The 26,449-nt window shown below is 41.0% G+C and overlaps 1 protein-coding gene across 3 annotated transcripts in view; it reads right to left on the bottom strand.

Moving 5' to 3' along the window:
* Positions 1-16,335: 16,335 nt before the first annotated feature.
* Positions 16,336-26,449, bottom strand: part of LOC129829478 (5-hydroxytryptamine receptor 4-like) — a 117,322-nt gene continuing 107,208 nt past the window's right edge. For 2 of the 3 annotated variants that reach the window (XM_055891182.1, XM_055891184.1), the window contains exon 7: positions 16,336-20,407. In XM_055891182.1, the coding sequence (XP_055747157.1) occupies positions 20,317-20,407 (91 nt within the window). In that variant the 3' untranslated portion in view covers positions 16,336-20,316. The remainder of the gene's footprint in view (positions 20,408-26,449) is intronic. The other variant, XM_055891183.1, reaches the window with a different exon arrangement.

Here is a 26,449-nt window from a genome sequence, read left to right as displayed (position 1 = left end):
ACATGTCTCTACATATATAGACCTACATGTACCTGCATATCTCTACATATATAGACCTACATGTACCTGCATATCTCTACATACATAGACCTACATATACCTACATGTCTCTACATATATAGACCTACATGTACCTACATGTCTCTACATATATAGACCTACATGTACCTACATGTCTCTACATATATAGACCTACATGTACCTGCATATCTCTACATATATAGACCTACATGTACCTGCATGTCTCTACATATATAGACCTACATGTACCTACATATCTCTACATATTCAGACCTACATGTACCTACATGTCTCTACATATATAGACCTACATGTACCTGCATGTCTCTACATATATAGACCTACATGTACCTACATGTCTCTACATATATAGACCTACATGTACCTACATATCTCTACATATATAGACCTACATGTACCTACATGTCCCTACATATATAGACGGACATGTACCTGCATATCTCTACATATATAGACCTACATGTACCTGCATATCTCTACATATATAGACCTACATGTACCTGCATATCTCTACATATATCGACCTACATGTACCTGCATATCTCTACATATATAGACCTACATGTACCTGCATATCTCTACATATATCGACCTACATGTACCTGCATATCTCTACATATATAGACCTACAGGTACCTGCATATCTCTACATATATAGACCTACATGTACCTGCATATCTCTACATATATAGACCTACATGTACCTGCATATCTCTACATATATAGACCTACATGTACCTGCATATCTCTACATATATAGACCTACATGTACCTGCATGTCTCTACATATATCGACCTACATGTACCTGCATGTCTCTACATATATAGACCTACATGTACCTGCATATCTCTACATATATAGACCTACATGTACCTGCATATCTCTACATATATAGACCTACATGTACCTGCATATCTCTACATACATAGACCTACATATACCTACATGTCTCTACATATATAGACCTACATGTACCTACATGTCTCTACATATATAGACCTACATGTACCTACATGTCTCTACATATATAGACCTACATGTACCTGCATATCTCTACATATATAGACCTACATGTACCTGCATATCTCTACATACATAGACCTACATATACCTACATGTCTCTACATATATAGACCTACATGTACCTGCATATCTCTACATACATAGACCTACATATACCTACATGTCTCTACATATATAGACCTACATGTACCTACATGTCTCTACATATACAGACCTACATGTACCTACATGTCTCTAAATATATAGACCTACATGTACCTGCATATCTCTACATATATAGACCTACATGTACCTGCATGTCTCTACATATATAGACCTACATGTACCTACATATCTCTACATATATAGACCTACATGTACCTACATGTCTCTACATATATAGACCTACATGTACCTGCATGTCTCTACATATATAGACCTACATGTACCTACATGTCTCTACATATATAGACCTACATGTACCTACATATCTCTACATATATAGACCTACATGTACCTACATGTCTCTACATACATAGACCTACATGTACCTGCATATCTCTACATATATAGACCTACATGTACCTGCATATCTCTACATATATAGACCTACATGTACCTGCATATCTCTACATATATCGACCTACATGTACCTGCATATCTCTACATATATAGACCTACATGTACCTGCATGTCTCTACATATATAGACCTACATGTACCTGCATATCTCTACATATATAGACCTACATGTACCTGCATATCTCTACATATATAGACCTACATGTACCTGCATATCTCTACATACATAGACCTACATATACCTACATGTCTCTACATATATAGACCTACATCTACCTACATGTCTCTACATATATAGACCTACATGTACCTACATGTCTCTACATATATAGACCTACATGTACCTGCATATCTCTACATATATAGACCTACATGTACCTGCATATCTCTACATACATTGACCTACATATACCTACATGTCTCTACATATATAGACCTACATGTACCTACATGTCTCTACATATATAGACCTACATGTACCTACATGTCTCTACATATATAGACCTACATGTACCTGCATATCTCTACATATATAGACCTACATGTACCTGCATGTCTCTACATATATAGACCTACATGTACCTGCATGTCTCTACATATATAGACCTACATGTACCTGCATATCTCTACATATATAGACCACATGTACCTGCATATCTCTACATATATAGACCTACATGTACCTGCATGTCTCTACATATATAGACCTACATGTACCTGCATATCTCTACATATATAGACCTACATGTACCTACATGTCTCTACATACTGTATATTGTCCTACATCTCTATGATGAAAATAAATGTCTAGCACCAAGGAGGACCATCACAGGGTTGTAAATCTGAAGATTAACTGAAGGCTTGTACATACACACTGATGGATGGGTGGTGAGTCAGACTTGCATTAAACTGATTTGTTAGATGTACTTGACATGTTCTGCAGCACAAGCACATTGTCTCTTATGCTTGTGTCTGCCATGGTCATTTATCATCAAAATATATGCTATTTGAAACAGTTTGGCATGAGCCATCAAATCTTCAAAAAGTTATACAGCTGAGAGCATCTTGACTGGCTGCATCACTGCTTAGTATGGCAATAGCACCACCTTTGATTGGCCCAGCTCCCTGCCATATGGGGCCCAGCTCCCTGCCATCCAGGACCTCTGTATCAGGCGGTGTGAAAGGAAGACCCAGGAAATCGTTAAAGTCTCCAACCACCCAAGCCATAAACTATTCTCTCTGCTACCTGTGCATCAAGACACCAACAGGCTCCTTAAAACTTACGGCTGAGATCCCGTTAACGGGATCGACTTGACAACAGCCAGTGAAAGTGCAGGGCGCCAAATTCAAACAACAGAAATCTCATAATTAAAATTCCTCAAGCATACAATTATTTTACACCATTTTAAAGATAAACTTGTTGTTAATCCCACCACAGTGTCCGATTTCAAAAAGGCTTTACGACGAAAGCACACCATTTGATTATGTTTGGTCAGTACCTAGTCACAGAAAAACACAGCCATTTTTCCAGACAAAGAGAGGAGTCACAAAAAGCAGAAATAGACATAAAATGAATCACTAACCTTTGATGATCTTCATCAGATGACACTCATAGGACTTCATGTTACACAATACATGTATGTTTTGTTCGATAAAGTTCATATTTATATCCAAAAATCTTAGTTTACATTGGCGCGTTATGTTCAGTAATGTTTTGCCTCCGAAACATCCGGTGATGTCAGAAATAAGTCAGAAATAGCATTATAAATATTCACTTACCTTTGATGATCTTCATCAGAACGCACACCCAGGAATCCCAGTTCCACAATAAATGTTTGTTTTGTTCGATAAAGTCCAAAATGTATGTCCAAATACCTCCTTTTTGTATGTCCAAATACCTCCTTTTTGTTCGCGCGTTTAGTTCAAAAATCCAAATTCATGACGCGCAGGCAAGGCGAAAAGTAAAACAATTCCATTTCAGTTCGTAGAAACATGTCAAACGATGTGTAGAATCAATCTTTACGATGTTTTTAACATAAATCCTCAATAATGTTTAAACCGGAGAATTCTTTTGTCTTCAGAAATGCAATAGAACGCAAGCTAACTCTCACGGGGGCGCGCCTGAGTGAGCTCATTGCACTCTGCCAGACCCTTGACTCAAACAGCTCTCATTCCCCCCTCCTTCACAGTATAAGCCTGAAACAAGGTTCTAAAGACAGTTGACATCTAGTGGAAGCCATTATGAAGTGCAATATGACCCCATAGACACTGTATATTGGATAGGCAAACCTACAAAACTCTGATTTCCCACTTCCTGGTAGGATTTTTTCTCATGTTTTTGCCTGCCATATGAGTTCTGTTATACTCACAGACATCATTCAAACAGTTTTAGAAACTTCAGAGTGTTTTCTATCCAAATCTAGTAATAATATGCATATCTTAGTGTCTGGGCCTGAGTATCAGGCAGTTTACTCTGGGCACCTAATTCATCCAAGCTACTCAATACTGCCCCCAGCCAGAAGAAGTTAACAGCTTCTATCCCCATGCCATAAGACTGCTAAATAGCTAATCAAATAGCTAACAAAATGGCTACACGGACTATTTGAGTTGACCTTTGTATTTGATTCTTATATTTGCACTCTGTGGGCTTTACACACTACACACACTGATACTCCAACACACAGACAAACACTCACGCCATCATTTGCTCACACACACATAACATGCACATACATTTACACTGACTCTACAGACACACACACACACACACTCACTCACAGACAATCACTATATCACTATATTCGCTGCTTATCATATATCCTGGTACCTAGTCACCTTACCCCTTTACAAATCTACCTCTATCCATCCAGTTTCCCTGCACATTGTAAATATGGTACTGGAACTGACCTTGTATATTGTATGCTTACTTGCTTGATCGTGTTCTTATGTTTATTTCTCATGTGTTTTTGTTCTACCTTGTTATTTCTAGTATCAACATGGCGCCGACAGAGATGGTCGCCTTGCTTTGCGTTCTTAGGAAACTATGCAATATTTTGTTTTTTTATGTCTTTTCTCTTACACTGTTACCCCAGGAAATCTTAAGTCTTATTACATACAGCCGGGAAGAACTATTGGATATAAGAGCAACTTACCAACATTACGACCAGGAATACGACTTTCCCGAAGCAGACCGTCTGTTTGGACCACCACCCAGGACAATGGATTGGATCCCAATAGGCGAACCAACACAATGGTGCCGCAGAAGGGGCAGATGGAGCGGACTTCTGGTCAGGCTCCATAGATGGGCACATCGCTCACCGCTCCCGAGTATACTACTCGCCAATGTCTAATCTCTTGACAAAAAGGTAGACAAAATTCAAGCAGGGGTTGCCTTCCAGGGAGACATCAGAGATTGTAACATTCTCTGCTTCACGGAAACATGGCTCACTCGGGATATGTTATCAGTCGGTACAGCCACCCGGTTTCTTCACACATCGCGCTGACAGAAACAAACATCTCTCTGGTAAGAAGAAGGGCGGGGGTGTATGCCTTATGATTAACGAGTTGTGGTGTGATCATAACAACATACAGTAACTCAAGTCCTTTTGTTCACCTGACCTAGAAATCCTTACAATCAAATGCCGACCACATTATCCACCAAGATAATTATTTTTTATTATTATCACAGCAGTGTATATCCCCCCCCCCCCAAGCAGACACCTCAACAGCCCTGAAAGAACCTCATTGGAATCTATGTAAACTGGAAACCACATATCCCGAGGCTGCATTTATTGTAGCTGGGGATTTTAACAAAGCTAATCTGAATACAATGCTCCCTAAATTTTATCAGCATATCGAATGCGTGACCTGGGCTGGCAGTATTCTGGATCATTGCTACTCTAACTTCCGCAACCCATGCAAAGCCCTCCCTCACCCTCCATTCAGCAAATCTGACCACAACTCCATTTTGTTGCTCCCAGCTTATAGACAGAAACTTAAACAGGAAACACCCGCGCTCAGGTCTGTTCAATGCTGGTCCAACCAATCTGATTCCACGCTTCAAGATTGCTTCGATCACATGGACTGGGATATGTTCCGGATAGCCTCAGACAACAACATTGATGTATACACTGATTCGGTGAGTGAGTTTATTAGCAAGTGCATCGGTGATGTTATACCCACTGCGACTATTAAAACCTTCCCCAACCAGAAACCGTGGATTGATGGCAGCATTTGCGCAAAACTGAAAGTGCAAGCCACCGCTTTTAATCAGGGCAAGGCGACCAGAAACATGACCGAATACAAACAGTGTAGCTATTCCCTCCGCAAGGCAATCAAACAAGCTAAGCGTATAGAGACAAAGTGGAGTCGCAATTCAATGGATCAGACACAAGACGTATGTGGCAGGGTCTACAGTCAATCACGGATTACAAAAAGAAAACCAGCCCCGTCACGGACAACAACGTCTTGCTCCCAGAAAAATTAAACAACAGCTTTGGTCGCGTTGAGGACAATACAGTGCCATTGACATGGCCTGTTACCAAAACCTGTGGGTTCTCCTTCACCGCAGCCAACTTGAGTAAAACATTTAAACGTGTTAACCCTCGCAAGGCTGCCGGCCCAGATGGCATCCCTAGCCTCGTCCTCAGCGCATACGCAGACCAGCTGGCTGGTGTGTTTATATTCAATCAATCCCTATCCCAGTCTGCTGTTCCCACATGCTTCAAGAGGGCCACCATAGTCAAGCACCATATCACCTCCACCCTACCTGACACCCTAGACCCACTCCAATTTGCTTACCGACCCAATAGGTCCACATACGACGCAATCGCAATCACGCTGCACACTGCCCTAATCCATCGGGACCAGAGGAATACCTATGTAAGAATGCTGTTCACCGATTACAGCTCAGAATTTAACACCACAGTACCCTCCAAACTCGTCATTAAGCTCGAGACACTGGGTCTCGACCCCGCCCTGTGCAACTGGGTCCTGGATTTTCTGACGGGCCGCCCCCAGGTGGTGAGGGTAGGAAACAACATCTCCACCCCGCTGATCCTCAACACTGGGGCCCCACAAGGGTGTGTTCTCAGCCCTCTCCTGTACTCCCTGTTCACCCATGACTGATTTGATGCACTATTGTAAAGTGGTTGTCCCACTGGATTTCATAAGGTGAATGCACCAATTTGTAAGTCGCTCTGGATAAGAGCGTCTGCTAAATGACTTAAATGTAAATGTGACTGTGTGGCCATGCACGCCGCCAACTCAATCATCAAGTTTGCAGATGACACTACAGTGGTAGGCTTGATTACCAACAATGACGAGACGGCCTACAGGGAGGAGGTGAGGGCCCTCGGAGTGTGGTGTCAGGAAAATAACCTCACACTCAACGTCAATTAAACAAAGGAGATGATCGTGGACATCAGGAAACAGCAGAGGTAGCACCACTCGATCCACATCGAATGGACAGTAGTGGAGAGGGTGGAAAGTTAAGTTCCTCGGCGTACACATCACGGACAAATTGAAATGGTCCACCCTTTTCAACCTCAGGAGGCTGAAGAAATTTGGCTTGTCACCGAAAACACTCGCAAAACCTTTACAGATGCACAATCGAGAGCATCCTGTTGAGCTGTATCACCGCCTGGAATGGCAACTGCTCCGCCCACAACCGTAAGGCTCTCCAGAGGGTAGTGAGGTCTACACAACGCATCACCGGGGGCAAACTACCTGCCCTCCAGGACACCTACACCACCCGATGTCACAGGAAGGCCAAAAAGGGCATCAAGGACAACAACCACCCAAGCTACTGCCTGATCACCCTGCTATCATCCAGAAGGCGAGGTCAGTAAAGGTGCATGAAAGCTGGGACCGAGAGACTGAAAAACAGCTTCTATCACAAGGCCATCAGACTGTTAAACAGCCATCACTAACATTGAGTGGCTGTTGCCAACATACTGACTCAAATCTCTAGCCACCTATACTTAATGCCCATCCCGGATCCGGGATCCTCCTCATCAAAAAAGCTGACTAGCATAGCCTAGCCTAACGGGACAGGGATATCATATAATATAATTGCATGAAATCACAAGTCCAATACAGCAAATGAAAGATAAACATCTTGTGAATCCAGCCATCATTTCCGCTTTTTAAAACGTTTTACAGCGAAAACACAATATGTATTTCTATTAGCTAACCACAATAGCCAAACACACAACGGCACGTTTTCACCATGTTTCCACCGCATAGGTAGCTTTCACAAAACTGTCAAAATAGAGATAAAATTCATCACTAACCTTGAACAACTTCATCAGATGACAGTCTTATAACATGTTATACAATACATTTATGTCTAGTTCGAAAATGTGCATATTTGAGGTATAAATCATAGCTTTACATTGCAGCCACCATCACAAATAGCACCAAAGCAGCCAGAGTAATTACAGAGAGCAACGTGAAATACATAAATACTCATCATAAAACATTTATGAAAAATAAATGGTGTACAGCAAATGAAAGATAGACATCTTGGGAATCCAGCCAATTTCCGATTTTTTTAAAGTGTTTTACAGCAAAAACACAATATATATTTCTATTAGCTCATCACAATAGCCAAACACACAAAGCTATTTATTCACCGCCAGCATAGATTTAAAAAAAACAGCAATATAGAAAAAATGAATCACTAACCTGTGGACAACTTCATCAGATGACAGTCTTATAACATCATGTTATACAATACATTTATGTTTTGTTCGAAAATGTGCATATTTAAAGCTGCAAATCGTGGTTATACATTGTGAATATGTAGCAACAATTCACCAAAATCTCCGGAGATATTTTGGATAGTCACCTAATCTAATCAAAGAACTCATCATAAACTTTACTAAAAAATACATGTTGTACAGCAAATGAAAGATACACTGGTTCTTAATGCAACCGCTGTGTTAGATTTTTAAAAATAATTTTACTACAACATACAAAATGCATTATTGTGAGACAGCGCTCACATATTCTCCGCCCTGTTGGAGTCAACATTTACCACAAAAATACAAAATAACATCATAAATTGTGTCTTACTTTTGCTGAGCTTCCATCAGAATGTAGTGCAAGGAGTCCTTGGTCCAGAATAAATCGTTATTTGGTTTTAGAATGTCCATTTCTTCTGTTGAATTAGCAACCTTGGCTAGCCATGTGGCGCGAACATGCCCATCTTTTCTTGGCGCAAAGAATGGAAAATTCCAAAAGTCCCAATAAACGTTGAATAAACTGATCAAACTCGGTTGAAAAATCCTACTTTATGATGTTTTTCTCATATGTATCAAATAAAATCAGAGCCGGAGATATTCGCCGTGTATACCGAACGCTTTTCAGAAGACAATGTGCAGCTCCTTCGCTCGCCGTGGAAAACTGACAAAATGGCTGACCTGTCACTCCAAAAGCTCTTATTCGGCCTCAGATCAAGCTAGACACCCCATTCAACCTTCCACTGCCTGTTGACATCTAGTGGAAGGCGTATGAAGTGCACACATATCATTAAATAAAAGCCAGTTGAATAGGCAGGGCCTGAAACAGAGCCTCGTTTTCAGATTTTTCACTTCCTGTATGGAAGTTTGCTGCCAAATGAGTTCTGTTTTACTCACAGATATAATTCAAACAGTTTTAGAAACTTCAGAGTGTTTCTATCCAATAGTAATAATAATATGCATATTGTATGATCTAGAACAGAGTACGAGGCCGTTTAATTTGGGCACGATTTTTTCCAAAGTGAAAACAGCGCCCCCCTATTGACAAGAAGTTTTAATAATGAATAATTGGATGTAATAAATGTATCACTAGTCACTTTAAACAATGCCACTTTTTTATAATGTTTACATACCCTACATTACTCATCTCATATGTATATACTGTACTCTATACCATCTACTGCATCTTGCCTATGCCGCATGGCCATCACTCATCATTATATTTATATATACATATCTTATTCATTCCTTTACACTTGTGTGTACAAGGTAGTTGTTGTGAAATTGTTAGATTACTTGTTAGATTTTACTGCACTGTCGGAACTAGAAGCACAAGCATTTCGCTACACTCGCATTAACATCTGATAACCATGTGTATGTGACCAATAACATTTGATTTGATTTGATTACATTGTTATTGATTACTACATTGTTGGGTTTAGAGCTTGCAAGTCAGGCATTTCACTGTACTGGTGCATGTGACAATAAAACTTGAAACGTCTGTTAAACTGCTGTCAATTTAAATGAAATATGAAATATAATTAAGGAATTTATCCATAGGGGGTCTATACATGTCCTGATAGTCTTTTTATAGTTTTAATTATCAACCTAAAGTGTATCATAGCTTTGATTTAATCTCAATGTCTGAGTGGCTACATTTAGAAACATTTTAAGGGGTTGATAAATGTCTAGTTGGTTTTCTAAGTGTCATACAGAGCTTTCAATGTGTGAATGAATGAAAACTCGAAATGGCTGTGACATTGGCCTTTGTAAATCAATGATAAAGTAGGCCAATATTCAGCTTGTCCTATGGCTGTAAATCCCATTGTCAAATCCGGCAAAGCCATTACCATCAAGTGCTCAACACTAGCCACTTGATGTCCCACTCAAAAGGAAATCCGTCCAAAACATTGTTGAATTAACTTGCTCCTACTTCTATTTGACTAAATCTGATTATGTGGAAAGCAGGCACATTCTTCATTGAGTTGGGAGTTGGCTTGATTTGTGATCCAACTTAACCATAAGTGTTTTTGCAAGGTTGGAGGGAAGGGAACAAACACTCAAAATTGCCACAGCGCTGACAACAGTGGGTTCTCCTGGCTTGTGCCAAACTACACAGAGCCCAGCAAATCGAATGTATTACAACCGGAGTCTTTGCTGAAAACTATTTAGTAGAATCCACTGATAAACAGAGGTAGCTCAGATATCAGTGTTGATTGTGTTGAGATTGGTTTGGGATAAAAGTACAACAGCACATCCAGTGATATAGGTTTCTATAAATTATGACAGAGGAGAACAAGGCTTTATTTCAGGAAAAACACCTGGACTTAGATCAAGACGGTATTTTACAAGTTATACATTTCTCCAGTCAAAGTGGATAATATGGCTTTGTGATTTATGATTTGTATCTGGTAGTGGTTTCCTGCTGTCACTGTGGGGTATTTGACATGGAACAGGTGGTGAGTAAAATATCTCTTCAATATCCCTCGCAGACAGACACGTCCTTCACTCACTTTGTGCGTATTATTTGACAAACAGTGTGGTCCCAGAAAAACAAAAATACATTAAAATGAAATCAAAACTCACTTATGTCTAGACTGGAGGAATCAAAAGCATATACATGACTTGATATCTGAAAGAATATGACCTAAATGACTGAAGGCTATGGAAAGATATAATTAGCTCTGAGCTTGAAGTTAGGATGGATCTGGATCTTACATTGATCCCCTGGAACCTCATCAGACACTGGGATTCTGCAGTATGTTACTACACGCCATGGCATCATTGAATCTCTCTCCACTACTCTTGTTATAGTAATGGAAAACCAGACTTAACAACAAAGTTGTGTCTCAGCGCTCCGTCAGGATAAGCAGTCTCAAAGTAGGAATGCAGATCTAGGATCAGTTCACCCCTGTCCATGTAATCTTATTCATATGACCAACATAGCAAAACTGATCATAGATCAGCAATCTTACTCTGAGATGCCCTGGTTTGTTCTGTTTAAGAGGAGCCACATCAGCATGGAAGTAGGTATGTCAGTTCTTCACCTCCCTCCATGGCTCAGTGCTCATCTCAGACTATAGACCAGGGTACTCAACTACTATCTGAGAAGGCCCGATCACACAGATTTCCCAGGTGGAAAAGTTCCGGATGGATATTGTCATTTATCATTGTAGCGACAAACCCCACCTCTCAACCCATGCAATCCCAAAATGTTCAAATTGTTTACACAATTTTTTTGCATTTTAATGCTAATTTTCTGCAATTCTACACATTTGACCATGTCTTATGTATGCTCATATGATACCAGGGGTCGAAGCACAACTGAGTCCCCCCCTGTATTGACGATGTTCTGGGGGCTCTAGAATGTAGGAGTGCTGATTCAGGATCCGGCTCCCCCTGTCCATGTAATGTTCTTCATTATTATCTAAAAACAAATCCTGTAATCCCTGCCACTGAAAAACATCCCCACAGAATGATGCTGCCACCACCATGCTTTACCGTAGTATGGAGGGTGCCAGGTTTCTTCCAGACGTAACGCTTGGCATTCAGGCCAAAGAGATGCCCTGGAAGCCACACACCTGTCTATATAAGGTCCCACAGTTGACAGGTCATGTCAGAGCCAAAACCAAGCCATGGAGTCTGAGACAGGAAGTCAGAAGCCACTCCTCAGTAAAATGCACGACAGCCTGCTTGGAGTTTCCCAAAAGGCACCTAAAGACTTGAATTTCAAGAAGAAAGACAAGTGACGCTGTTTCTGTTAACAATTCACGTAGAAAAGGTGATCTTGTGCAATGTTGCATGGGACAGAAATGGCATACAACCATTTCAGCAGTCATACTCTGAGACTCTTTCTACAGGCCCATGCCTGTGGGAGTCATCATCAGCATCAGTCCAGTGGAACTCTGGCACCTCTCTCTTCACCTCTCCCCCAGCTCACAGCTCGCCTAATAAAAGAGGACAGAGGTGCTGCTGAGAATGAAGGAGCGTCTGTCGTAAAAGACTCCACAGATAGGAATCAGCAGGAGACACTTTAGGACACTACTAGTAAACCCATTCCAAGCAGAGAGACAGCGCTCTAAATATCTATGGAATGTGTGGGGGAAATAACATACATTTGTCTTAGTATGCCATCACTGCAGCTACTTTAAAAGGGGTGCAATGTTTTTCCTGTGTTTTATTTGAGTAGAATGGCAACTAGTATCTTAAACAAAACATCTTAAACTGTAAAGGATATGCTGAAACATTACCCTGCTTTGACAGGTTGGCCTTTAAGAAAATGTATTAGGAGAAGAGTTGGTGCACTAAGCAAGGCAGACTAAATCTAAAGGCGAAAGGACACATTTTATGAAGATATTAAGTGAGTGGCGGAGGTTCACAGACAGTGCTCCTGCCAAAACATCTCTTTATTCAGTTGTGTTATAATAAGCACTTCTTGGACAACTGTTTCCCATTCACATCTCAGAGCTCTCCTTCATACCCATTTCTACCAAGAACAAATACAGAACATGATAACAGTACATCAAACAAAGCTAAGCACAGCTAAAATCTTCAGTCGATCATCTTTTGATCCCTGAGAGGCACCATCCTCCATAATCCATCCAGAGGAAGAGAAGGGTTAGCTCAACTTGGCTGCTCCTTGAGCATCTCCTCACATTGGAGTGTACTGTTCCAAATGAACATAGCTCTCATCTCTGGATTACACTGTAGAGCCCCATAGTATAAGGGCCGAACTCCATCCAAGTTGAGCTGATAGAGTGAGATCCTCTGAACCTCTAAAGCAGAGATGAGCAACTCCAGTTCTCAGGGGTCTACCTGGTGTCACACGTTTTCCCCAGCCCCAGCTAACACACATGGAAATCTAATCAGCAAAATTAGAAAATCCCCATTGAAATATGTCTGTTGAAGATCTGTTTTGTTGCATGGGCTGCATCTAAATCCACTGCATCCGCCAATGTCGACCTTCCACATCTGCATTGGAAGGTGGCCGAACTACAGTACAGAGGTCTTTGTCAGACCAAGAGACATCCTGAAAATCGGTCTTCTCACGAAAACGTCTGTAGCATCTGAAATAGTATGACCACTCTATGGAAAGATGAGACTCTCAAAAAGACGATGGCGTTCTCCATTTTGCTCTATAACCCCCAGGTGCGGTATTGGACATGCCTGAATTGGACACGCCAACGTCTATCTGTAGCGCCTGAACAGTTTGGGCTACACACTGATATGACCCTTCTGTGGAAAGGTGAGACTCTCATGAACATGTACATGTTTTGCTCCAGGACGCCCACAAGCTGAACAAGACTTGTCTGAAGGTTGCCCGCTTTCAGTTAGAAAAAATTATGGATGTATAGTATATATGAAAGTAGATTAGTGCCTAAAATAAGATGGATAACAGGTGTCAAACAGAACAAAAATCTTGATCTTTCTATCTCTCAGATATAGGACAGACACTACACAAAAAACGTCCTTATTTTATTACATTTTTGACTCTCTGTTTTTGCATGTATAAATATGTTATTCAATGTGTTTCTATGGGCTAATAGCAGTAAGGCCAAATTCAATGTTTCATCTAATAATTGTTTTATATTTTAAAACCTAAAGGTGTCCTACAATTCAAAATCAAATGGCTAAATTATCCTTGGTCTGACCTTCTTAAAACAATTCCATATGCCCCTGCCCCCCCGGCTTAGACTCTTAAGGACTTAGAATGTAATTAGTTTAATCATCTGTGTTTGCTAGGGATGGGGGGAATAGTCTGACATCTCTGGCCCCCGAGGACTGGAGTTGCGCATCCCTGTTCTAAAGGTTAGATGCATTATTAGAAAGCTTACAAAGTCATTAAAATCTAGAATGTATGTTTAAAGGTCAAGTTGAGACAGTTATGAGAGAGTGCCATGGGAAATAGCACCCGGGAAAAATAATCAGCAAAAGAAATCGGTGAAAGGAGCATTATTACCATGTTAGGCAAGCTTTAATTGCGATGTGATGATCTCTCTCCTCAAGGTTAAGGTTAGGCATAAGGTTAAGAGTGTAGCTAAGGTTAGGGTTGAGGTTAGGGTTAGGTTTAAAATCAGATTTTAAGAAGAGAAACGTTAGAAATAGGTGGGGTTTATGACTTTGTGGCTGTGGTAACTAGTGACGACCCAAGGAGAGGCTCACTACGTCAGTAAGTGCACAGTCCATTAGTACTCTGACATTTTCGCTTGTTAAAGTGCTGCTTTTTCTACTCTCTTTTTAAATGAAACATGGCCTGATCCTCACAGGGAGGGAGGGAATGATGAATGTGCTCTGAAACTCCTCCACGAGACAATCAGGGAGAGACATTGTTCAGTTTCCACGCAATAATTATACGGTTGGCTTCCACATGGTGCTTGATAACTGTTAGGGACCAAGAATCCTCTTTGTAATCAGGCCAAACTGTGAACTCCACAGGAATTAGAGCTGAAGTTCTACTGGCTCAACGATTTTGTAGAAAATACTTGATGAAGCTTGTATCATCAATGTCGGTTAACCTCAACATGGCAATGGTAATCAATAGATAACTGTTTCCATTTAAACTGAAGTTTATCTCAAAACAATACTGTTTGAGGAGTGAACAACTCTCTCCAAATTATATTCACCCTGAATAGACTGAGAAATAAATGACGGAATGTCAGGTATGAGACATATAGAGGAAGAAGATCAAATCAATAAGCAGGAAATGAGTCCCTGCATGCTAAGGCCAATCAGCTTCAGAAAGGAAAAACCTCCTTGACTTTGCCAATGTGATTGCTTATTGAGAAAAGGTTTATATATCCTGGAACCAGTTGTATCTGTGCTAGCTGCCAAACAGTTTTTTTCTATGGTGGTGCAATAGTCCAACCTGTCATTGCACTGTAAAATGAATCTACAGCAGGATGCCTCATACTGAAGTTTGGTGTGAGTGTGAGTGTGTGTGTGAGCTTATGCATAGAGTGTCAGGATACACAGCAAATACATTTTAAAGCAAAGAAGCAGACGAAGAAAGAAGGAGACTATGTTGTGTGTCAGACACATAGCCTACTGTAGTCCAGAATGGGGAGACAAAACCCCAAGGTGGCAAGTCCATCTCTTAAACCAGTTATGGAAAACGCTGTTGCTTTGACAGCTGCAAGATATTGTGATTCTGTAAGGGTTTCCATCTGATTTAAACATGCCATCGTGTGATGAGGCTCACGTCTGTCTGTCGTAGGTCTGTCTGGGAACCAGGATGTGTGGTACTTGTCTGTCAAAGGTCTGCTAGTAACCAAGCTGAGCCATATGGTGACCAGCTTTGGGACCAGAATGACAGCAGCAACCCAGCTTGTACAAGAACCTACATGTTTGATGACCTATGTGTGTGATTGGGTTAGCATTAACATTACTGTACACCTAAGGAGACATTAATGTGACGTTATGCTAACATGACTAGCATAATTATTGACCCATGGGACTCGAATGTAGAACATGATAAGAGGAACATACATGTAAGTTTGCTTTTACCTGGTACATGAGGTATACTTATTCTAAGAACTCTCAGTCAGATGCATTCCCCGTGTACTGAGAGGTTGGAAGTGACGCATACCATTTATCTTGTATTGGCTGAAGGAGAAATGAGCTCCGGCTTTCTGAATCAATAGGCTGTATTCTAACTGTGCCCCAGGGACTGGAACTGAGGGCCATTGCTTATGGGAAAGGGCAAAAGGTCCCAACCTATGTGACCTGCGCAATTCACTATTATATAACAACCCAGGCAACAAATGAACACTCCAATCCCTCCCTCACTGATTATGTGGAAAGAGAGGGAGAGACTTTGAATGCTTAGCATTTGGAGCTAACAGTAATTGTTTATGGAGAGCTTGAAGGACATTATTATCTGTAATGTAAATGACTAGCATGCTCTCTATCAGAGCCAGGTGACGTCAAAAGGAAACCTGACGCCAGGGATTAGTAACGTCTCTCCGTCTTCAATTATCATTCATTATCATTTATTAAAGCTGTCACATAGCAACAGAAAAGGCCATACACATTATAGCTCCCTGACAGAGAAGAAACCATAGTACATGAAAATAGTGACCCATCTTTCTTCCATCAAAAGAAATACTGAGTGTTATTACAAAAGTTTATTCTTCAACAACCTTGTTGGGAGATTTACTGTAGAGCACATTCATGCTGTGAGCTTGCTCTGCCTTCAGGGCAGCTTTCAGAGGCGGCACCCTAAGAGTGAGAGTGGAAGGTTGGGGGGTTCCTAGGGTGAAGACATGGTGACGACATGACGAAAACGGAAAAAGGATTGAACCAAAATGTCCAAACCGTAAGGGAATGTATGGCTTTGAGATACAACTCTTTCTATGACGTCTAGATCAACTTTTAAAAGGCAATGCTTTGTTGAGATTCAAAAGTACCAACATTTGTGTATGTTTTAAATTGGCATAACAAAAATGGTTTGTTGGAGCTGCATATTTCATTTTGTTCTTCCTCATTGTCTAATATCTCCCCAGATGAGTTATGTACGATTGACTTGATCTGCCTATTACATTGTAGCTCTCTATGTGAGTTGCAGTCCCTTGCCTTTCACCTCTTGACAACTGACCTCAAAGCTCAGCCTCTCTCAAGACCCATTTATAGGTGTTAACATGTGTCCTGTGTCCGGATCATCTCCACATTCTGATTGTACCCACATTTCCAGACAGGTTTGGACGGTTCAAAGACTTTGATCAGATCTTATGTGTAAGTGTAAACGGACAAGATCATGAGGAAGGATGTTAGCTGCAGGTATAAATGGGGCTTCAGATGTCCTGAGTATGCAGAGTCTGGGGATGTTAGAATACACCACAGGGACTAGAAGATGCCTGTGGTTCTGATCACTAATGAACAGGTGAATCATTGAATATATCATCACTTTGACCTTTTACGTACGTGTATGTTATCCACAAAGGATTAAAAGGAGCTCCTACTGGACAAAGCAGAAGATACAATGAATTACCATACGTCCCATTATCAGCTGTCAAATATGCGCTAGTGGATGGTTCTCCTTTCAAATCTACCTCTTGCATGTAAAGTACTATAGTAAACATGAAAGGTGTGTTATTACCACAGGAGGTTGTCTTTTTTAAATCTCTACAGGCAGTATTCTAATTCTGGACTTTCAACCACCAACACATAATGTACCATGTCGATCACAGAGCTTTATATTCCAGGTGTCATGGTAACTGCCAGGCCCGGGGGAGTGCGTATGCAGAATCCTGTACCTATTATCACAAACAAAACATGATGGGACACACTTTTTAGTTTGGCTGACATTATTATGGTGGCCACTGTCCACTGAATACTGGCAATAGAATGCTGTGATGTACAAGGTTTATAAACATCTTGAACATAACAAAGCTCAATCAACAGCTGTATGAGACCACATCAGTCGTAGCATACATGTTCAGCTTTTACCATTATACTGTGCTGGAAGGATAGGCCAGCAGAGCTACTGGAATGGAGAATATAAAGTCATTATAATTGCCCACTGAACAGACACAGACTCATTTTACACTCTTTGCAGAAAAATACATCACTATTTAAACTTTAAAATCTCAGAAACAGAAGCCTTCATTATGCAGACAGAACAATGCTTCATCTGCTTCATTGGCTGAATTCACTTCCTAAAAAACACAAACACAAAATAAAATATACAAATGAAATGTTAAGATAGTTCACGGACAAACATTATGTTGCATTGTTTGTACAAAGTGCACGGTCTTACTCATAAAAGGAATCATTTGAGAAGATGTTTATATAATTAGAATGGATTATACACAATGTAGTTACTTTTATATTCATTTTTTTTTTAAATGACATAACAGAATTTTCTGAATGTATCACCAAAAATAAAATAAAAAATTAAATTAAATCCTCAGGATGAATGAAAAGGAAAGTTAATAACTTAAGTGATCAAAATACCTATTCATGGTTTACATCATGTTGGTCTCGGACAATCAACTGATGAGAAGACTATGGAATAATCTTTTTACATTATCATCTATATTTTACAAAAGTGCTAGTGCTTCAATTATGGAAGAGGTCACAGTGAGTGAAATCGTTTTTTAAAAGGAGAATTTTAAAAAACGAACAAAAAACACATTGGTTTGATGTCTGTAGCGGGAGGGTATAGCACTGTAAATGCTCTGCCTATATATTATAAATACATTTAGCTGTCAGTTACTGCAGGAAAAAACCAGAACATTGGTATCGACCAAGACCCTCTGGAATAGCAGAACTGTCATTGCCACTAAAAACCTTCCCCTGAAAAGTATAAATATTCCTAAAATAAAACTCAACGTTATTATTACTTCTCATGAATCTCCAGGGGAAATATTGAATCCAAGGACAGGATGAAGGAGTGTGTGACTGAAGTTTCAGTTTTGTAAGGAGGAAGACGGGATGAATGTAATGATTAATGGCTTAATGCTTCTGGACACTGTGTAACACACTTGACCCTGCCGTCAACACCCAACACTCTGAGTCCTCTGAATGATCATCTACATTCTCTGCATTACAGAAATATGAGGACCGTACTGTTAGCCCATCAAAAGCAGATATCTACAAAGGTTGGACATTTCATCAGGAAGTTCAACCAACAGGATCATTTAGTTTAAATTGAATGTGTGTTTAACAGAATGGATGTGTGGGGGAAAATACAATTGGTAATCTCTTCATCCTGTTGGTTGATCTCTTTACATTGCTTACTAAAAGTAAATATTCCCAGTGCTTTGGACAGAAAATATAATTAACTGAACCACTGGTCCTCTATTTGGTGACTCATAGAAAATTAAATGCTGGCTTGGTGGCGAATACCTAACATGAGCCAGACCTCATTGGTAGCCTACTGAAGGACTCAGCAAGTGGATTGGTTTGCTCTGAAATTGCACAGGAAAATAACCTAAATGAAAAAGCCAATGTTTACAGTTCAGGTGCAAGTAAACATTGGCTGAAGTGCTGCGTATACATTTCAAGGATACCTTTGATTGTTCATGAATATAAAATGTTAGTACATTCTGGCACATGTTTTCAGGCTACTGTTAGTCATGTATAAAACATTGGATGTTACTGTGGACTGGACTAAACACACGTGATGTTGAGAGCGGCACTTCAAAAAGCATAGGACATGATCTCCAGTATGCACACACGTACTGTACAGAGTACGGTAGTAGCCTACCACACAGCAGCAGTAGGAGGCAAAATACCGTGACCAAGATTAAATGACTCCAACAACTATAACTTCTTAAAAGCTTTCATCGAAACATGTCCATCTTATTGCACGGTCCATCCTTGTAGACATCTGAGATGAGTCATGACAGGAAAGGGATGGATCCTTTATATATTTTAGCAGCTAATAATACTCATCAAGAGTCGGTCAAGAGCTGAATATCTTCATACTTTACCGTAGGTGTGTTCAATAACTTTCTATCCCTTTCGGCTTTTGAAGATTGTGCAGAACATCAAGAGAAATCAGATGATGTAGGCTGCTAGTGATTGAGTACAGGGCACCAATGACAGGGAGAGATAAGAGACCTTAACATTTTTTAAATTAGAACATTTCAAGTTAATGCTTCATTCTAAGTGACACTAAGCCTTACTGAAACATTCTCTGTTCTAACGGAGCTATAGTGGATCAGAGAGATTTGGAGTGTTTTCCTTCCTTTTCTAAGCAAAGGACATATCTTAAAACCAAGTTCATATCAAATAGCTTTGGCAAAATTATTCACCTTTGTAGTGTTCCACAGTCCATAATCAAATCCTGCTACTAAGAATGAAGTCCGGAGATGTTGTTGAGTTGGCTGTCTCTCAGTTGGAGAGGCTGTTTTACAATGACCCCCTCTAGGGATGGTTCTGACCCACTCCCTGTCTCAGCCTGCATGGGGAAGTGTCTGTCTGACTGTCTGTCTGTCTGTGGTTGTCAGAAGCAGGACTCCTGCGACTCTGTGTCCTCTCTTTGCAACGACTGCTTTTCCTGTTCAATGTGGTTTCCATTGTGCAGGGCAGCATACCTGAAATTATACGAAACACAGAATGTAACATTAGTTTCAAAGTGACATGGGGTTATCATTCAATGTGCTTCAATATTCTGAGACGTATCAACATTCCTAAGACACACACAGCACACAGATTACAGAAAGTGCATAACAATATATTTAATTTAGGATTCACTGTTTTGTCGAAATTATAGCCAACCCTGGAACGGAGAGAGGTATTGTTGAGTAACTTAAATCCCACATAAAGAGAGCAGCATGTCTCTTCTGCCAGGTTCAAGCAGTCTGATTAACATGAAGCTCTGGGATGGTGAGGTGAGCCATACTTTCTCTTCTCTGAGGTTGTTGTTGGCAGCAATACAGGAGTGGAACTACAGTGAAACCGTAACTGGTTCCCTAAGGGCCATGGTCAACCAGGATTAGTGAGGAAGCTATAATGTAGTCAGAGTGCTTTATAACCCGTGTGGCTCAGTTGGTAGAGCATGGCGCTTGCAACGCCAGGGTTGTGGGTTCATTTCCCACGGGGGGACCAGGGTTCAGTTCCCACGGGGGGACCAGGATGAATATGTATGAACTTTCCAATTTGTAAGTCGCTCTGGATAAGAGCGTCTGCTAAATGACTTAAATGTAAATGTAAATAACGACCACATTCAGATACACTGTTCAAATATACAACTATACCCCTCCAATTATACGATGTGACATGAACAAGTGGGATGTAAGGCTGAGTCAAGACAGCGAGACTCCTACTTGAGATGACAACTCTCCCTTTCACCATCTGGCATCATGAGAACTTGAAGATACACCAGATTGGCATATAGGCAGACATTTTGACTTTAATGGATAACTGAAATAGTGTCATGTTGAAGAATCGAGACGATAAAGAATGATGATTTAAAACCATCGAGCTGCACATTTTAGTCATGCCATCAATTTACTTTGACAAGTTTAGGGCCACAGATGTTTTCTTAATCCTTATTTCTCCGGACACGGTGACTCTCAGATGAGTAAGCAATATGATCAACCGTTTCATATGGAGTTTAATTTCAGGGATGTTTTGCACGGATCATCTCCCCGCAAAGGACATAGAATCAGAAATTAGCATGAACTCCCATTTACTGTAATGTGATCATTCATTCACTCGACACATATAACATTCTATTGAGGAAAATTGAGACATTTCTTGACATCGTCCAAGGCTTTGGAAAAGCAGTCAAATGACCATGCTATAGGACTATGTCTGCATAATTGAAAGGCTTGTCCAGAAATAACCTCTCTTTCACTTCATATTTGAGAAATCATATGACTGGGGTTGTAATTGGGGTGGTTGTAGAGGTAGAATTTGAATCCTATTAACCCAAAGACCAATTAAAGCCTGTGGTTTTAATGTCTAACATGCTGACCAGACCGGACACGTCGCTTGTGCGAGCGTTGCAAAATAAATGTTGAAATCCATGTTATTCAATTATTGCACCCACACTGCTCGCACGCGCCAACGAGCGTCTGTGTTGCCAAGGGCTAAAATAGAAGTCATTCCTATTTCTGACGCAGATCGCTCTGCAAGTCCTGCCTCTCCCATCTCCTCATTGGTTTATAGAAGCAGATACCCACGTGCCATCTCCTCATTGGTTATACTCACGTGGGTGATTGAAAGACTAACTGTTTTGCCGGTCGTCGTGGTAATACTATGAAAGTTTAGATGCCAATCACCATATAAGTTCAAAGATAAAAAAGCCTGGAAGGAGGAGAGATGACTAGAAACGATTCGGTTGACCGTTTTATGTGTGGATTAATTGTCGGAGTAGAGGACCTTGTGCATTTCAGGTAAAAGAACAACTCAATGTTTATATCCCAGGACAAATTAGCTAGCAACAGCAAGCTAGCTAAATAGGACAAATTAGCTAGCATGTGCAAGCTAGCTAGCTAAATTGCCATACAATTTTAATGCTTTTCGACCTGTCCACAAATTAATGTAATTGGTTCAGAGTTTGTTTTGATATTTTAACCTGCGTGTCGTGATCAATCGCGTTTGGTGTGGGGGGACAAAATACATTTATGCACGATGGCGCACGATGGCGCACGCGCGCAGCCGGTTTGAGTTCCGTGTTAAACATGGGTATAATTTTAATGAGGCCGGGTGCATCGGTCAAGACAGACACCACATTTGTTTAAACCAATGGCATCTTGGATTTTATTTTCAACCAAGGGTTTCAGAATGATATTCATATACTGGTAAGGTAATATTCAATAAGGTAAGGTAATTGACTACAATAAATGAACATAGCAAAATCCTGGATTGGCAGAATTATGGGTGATACCACTGCATTAAAAATCATGCTCACTAAATTACATTTTAAACATGCAAAACAGCAATTCATCAAATGGATGATAAAGAAAGTCCATTTGTAAACCATATAATGAGACATTTCTCTGAAGTAAATTGCTTACACAGAAGTGAATTAAAAATGTCACTGTAATGTAGACTCACTGTCTCATTAGGAGATGTTTTCATAAACAACCAAACCAAAGGTGATTCCTGCTTAGAAATTGGCCGTGAAATGTACCTTAAAAAAAACTCAGACCTCCCTAATGTTCCGGAATTTAGCAGAAACCAAAATTGCTGCCACATTGCAGTGTTTAACCCAACAAGTGCTACCACCTACCCACAGAAAGGACCACAGACTGAACGGAAGATGATGACACTGCTCCTAATGGATCAAATGCTCTGGAAACACATGACTGTGTTAGAGGGGAAGATCCTCTTTTTCTCTGTGTCCCTATATCAGCCCCTCAGTTCCTGGGCCTGTGTCCACAAAGTGTCTCAGAGTAGGTGTGCTGATCTAGGATCAGTTTTGTCTTTTAGATCAAAATGAATATGATTGTATGGACAGATCCTAGATCAGCCCTCCTACTCTGAGATGCTTTGTGGATACGGGCCAGGCCCTAAGCTCTATATACTAAGGATGGGGCTACAGAAACACATAAGCTGCCATAGGCCGGAGCCCCCGCCGTGTGTCTGTCTGTCTGTCTGACCTTCCTTCCACTTGACTGGGATGTCTCTGCTGCCCACTCTCCACTGCTCTCTCTCTGACTCTCATCCTGACTTCATTAACACCTAATACCTAACCACTCTTTTCACCAACCATTCTTTTCAAGTCATTGCGATATGGCTGGATGTTGGTCTTTCAAGCCAAGGCTGACTACAGTACATGTCATCTATTCATGCTCTTCAGTTTGTCCTCATGTATGCATGCTCACGTGATCTATCGTGTTGAAATGGTAGCCTCAATCTCCACAATTACAATTACACAAACAATGAGTTCAGATCAGATATTTAGCCTACTGTACCTTCACTAGTAGTGTGTGTATTGTAAATACATTTGAAAAGACAGACATTTTAATACAATCAATCTAAAACATACTCAGGCTTCCTGAATCCAAAAACGTTACTTGGCCAAGCTTACAAATAAGAACAAATACTTGCCTTATTTTACCTGCTCTGTATTCAAACTAGCGCTGGATGATCAAAGATGTGTTAAAGACATCCAACTCAGCTCTCATCTTATTGGTAATAACGGCTCTTTACCACTGACTACAGCATAGCAGCCACTTAGATTTGACCACAGCAGTCAAGTGTTTGATCTGTGCCATATGCTGCACTGTGGGATAGACGCTTCTTGCCCAGGGACCTACACACTACAGAGACCACAACCTACTCCATACTGTGAACTGTAGAATACTGCCAATCACATACACTGAGAGTAGAAGGCTGGCAACTCTATTAGGAATTATTGTATACAATTGCAGTTACTAAGGGTAGAGGATGGCAGTTCAAAGTGAAATCCATCATTTACTGTAAGAGGGATTTAACTTCTCAACTTTGACCCAGTAGAATAAATCTGCTCATCCTGACAAATTTTGGCTGAACACCTTTGTTCGGAGAATGACTAAACAGTTGGACATCAGTTTGAAAATGTAAACGGTGAAATGAAAAGACTCAGAGAGTGGGGACCGGGAAACGAACTAAACAACAATAAAAATAAAAAGGATTGGATCAATACATGTTTTCCATTTAGTTTTTCTGGTTACCTGGGGAACATCAGAGTGAAGAATAAAAACCCTGCTATAGATTGTCCTCCTGCTAAGGACCAGGAGCCTTCTCACTGAGCTGTATGGGATTAGGTAGAAAAGTAAAACCCAGATAACTTGCTCCTCTTGGTGATCTGCAATCCTGCAATTCCAAGCTTCCTTTGCAGGGGGAGAGGAAATCTATTATATACTAATCTACTCCAACATGTTCTAGTTCATACCAGGGCACAGGGAGGGCATCAGGGCACAGCAGGAACAGCATCCCTTCATTTCACTGGGGCTCACATTCCACTTGTCATTCTCCAGAAGAGGGGCAGGCAGGGCGGCAGGGGGTCACGGGCAGGGGGCCCCAGATTTGACTTGAATGATACCAGCCTGATTAAGTGAGCTATTGTCTCTCTAGGGATGCAGGCTGAATTAATAATACTCCGCCTCAGCCACTACCCACTGTTGTTTCTAGTATTTATGTATGCAGTCGCAGTAGCCCTTTCCTGCAGTCAAATTACCTAGTGGCTTCATGGGTGAAATTATCTTAATATTTTGAATAATTTCATAATTAATACACACTTTTTGTTGTTGTTGAAATGTCAATCAGTTTTGTTATATTTCAGTCTTCTGTGATGTATATAAAGTATAATATTGGGATGGAAACTCAAAATTGGGTATGATTTAGCCAAATGTAGTAATTAACATAGGAATCTCTTTTTAAAGAAAGACTTAAATGAGAAGTTCCATCATACAGAATGCCTATATGCTAGACTGGATATAGACATGCAGCTCCATCATACAGAATTCCCATATGCTAGTCTGGATATAGACATGCAGCTCCATCATACAGAATCCCCATATGCTAGTCTGGATATAGACATGCAGCTCCATCATACAGAATGCCCATATGCTAGTCTGGATATAGACATGCAGCTCCATCATACAGAATGCCCATATGCTAGTCTGGATATAGACATGGAGCTCCATCATACAGAATGCCCATATGCTAGTATGGGTATAGACATGGAGCTCCATCATATAGAATCCCCATATGCTAGTATGGAAATAGACATGGAGCTCCATCATACAGAATGCCCATATGCTAGTCTGGATATAGACATGCAGCTCCATCATACAGAATGCCCATATGCTAGTATGGGTATAGACATGGAGCTCCATCATACAGAATGCCCATATGCTAGTCTGGATATAGACATGCAGCTCCAAAAACGGCCCAGTGCAAGCCTGGCAGGGCTATGGGGAGAAGTTAAGCAGTGTGATTGATCTCTAAGTGAAGGGTCCAAGGCTAACACACAGCAGACAGCTGTGGGTGTCCAGGCTAGCTAACACACATGGCAGACAGCTGTGGGTGTCCAGGCTAGCTAACACACAGGGCAGACAGCTGTGGGTGTCCAGGCTAGCTAACACACAGGGCAGACAGCTGTGGGTGTCCAGGCTAGCTAACACACAGGGCAGACAGCTGTGGGTGTCCAGGCTAGCTAACACACAGGGCAGACAGCTGTGGGTGTCCAGGCTAGCTAACACACAGGGCAGACAGCTGTGGGTGTCCTGGCTAGCTAACACACAGAGCAGACAGCTGTGGGTGTCCAGGCTAGCTAACACACAGCAGACAGCTGTGGGTGTCCAGGCTAGCTAACACACAGGGCAGACAGCTGTGGGTGTCCAGGCTAGCTAACACACAGGGCAGACAGCTGTGGGTGTCCAGGCTAGCTAACACACAGGGCAGACAGCTGTGGGTGTCCAGGCTAGCTAACACACAGGGCAGACAGCTGTGGGTGTCCAGGCTAGCTAACACACAGCAGACAGCTGTGGGTGTCCAGGCTAGCTAACACACAGCAGACAGCTGTGGGTGTCCAGGCTAGCTAACACACAGCAGACAGCTGTGGGTGTCCAGGCTACCTAACACACAGGGCAGACAGCTGTGGGTGTCCAGGCTAGCTAACACACAGGACAGACAGCTGT

Source organism: Salvelinus fontinalis, chromosome 31, assembly GCF_029448725.1.
Source record: "Salvelinus fontinalis isolate EN_2023a chromosome 31, ASM2944872v1, whole genome shotgun sequence".
NCBI lineage: Eukaryota > Metazoa > Chordata > Actinopteri > Salmoniformes > Salmonidae > Salvelinus > Salvelinus fontinalis.
This window is presented reverse-complemented; position numbering and strand designations above follow the sequence as displayed.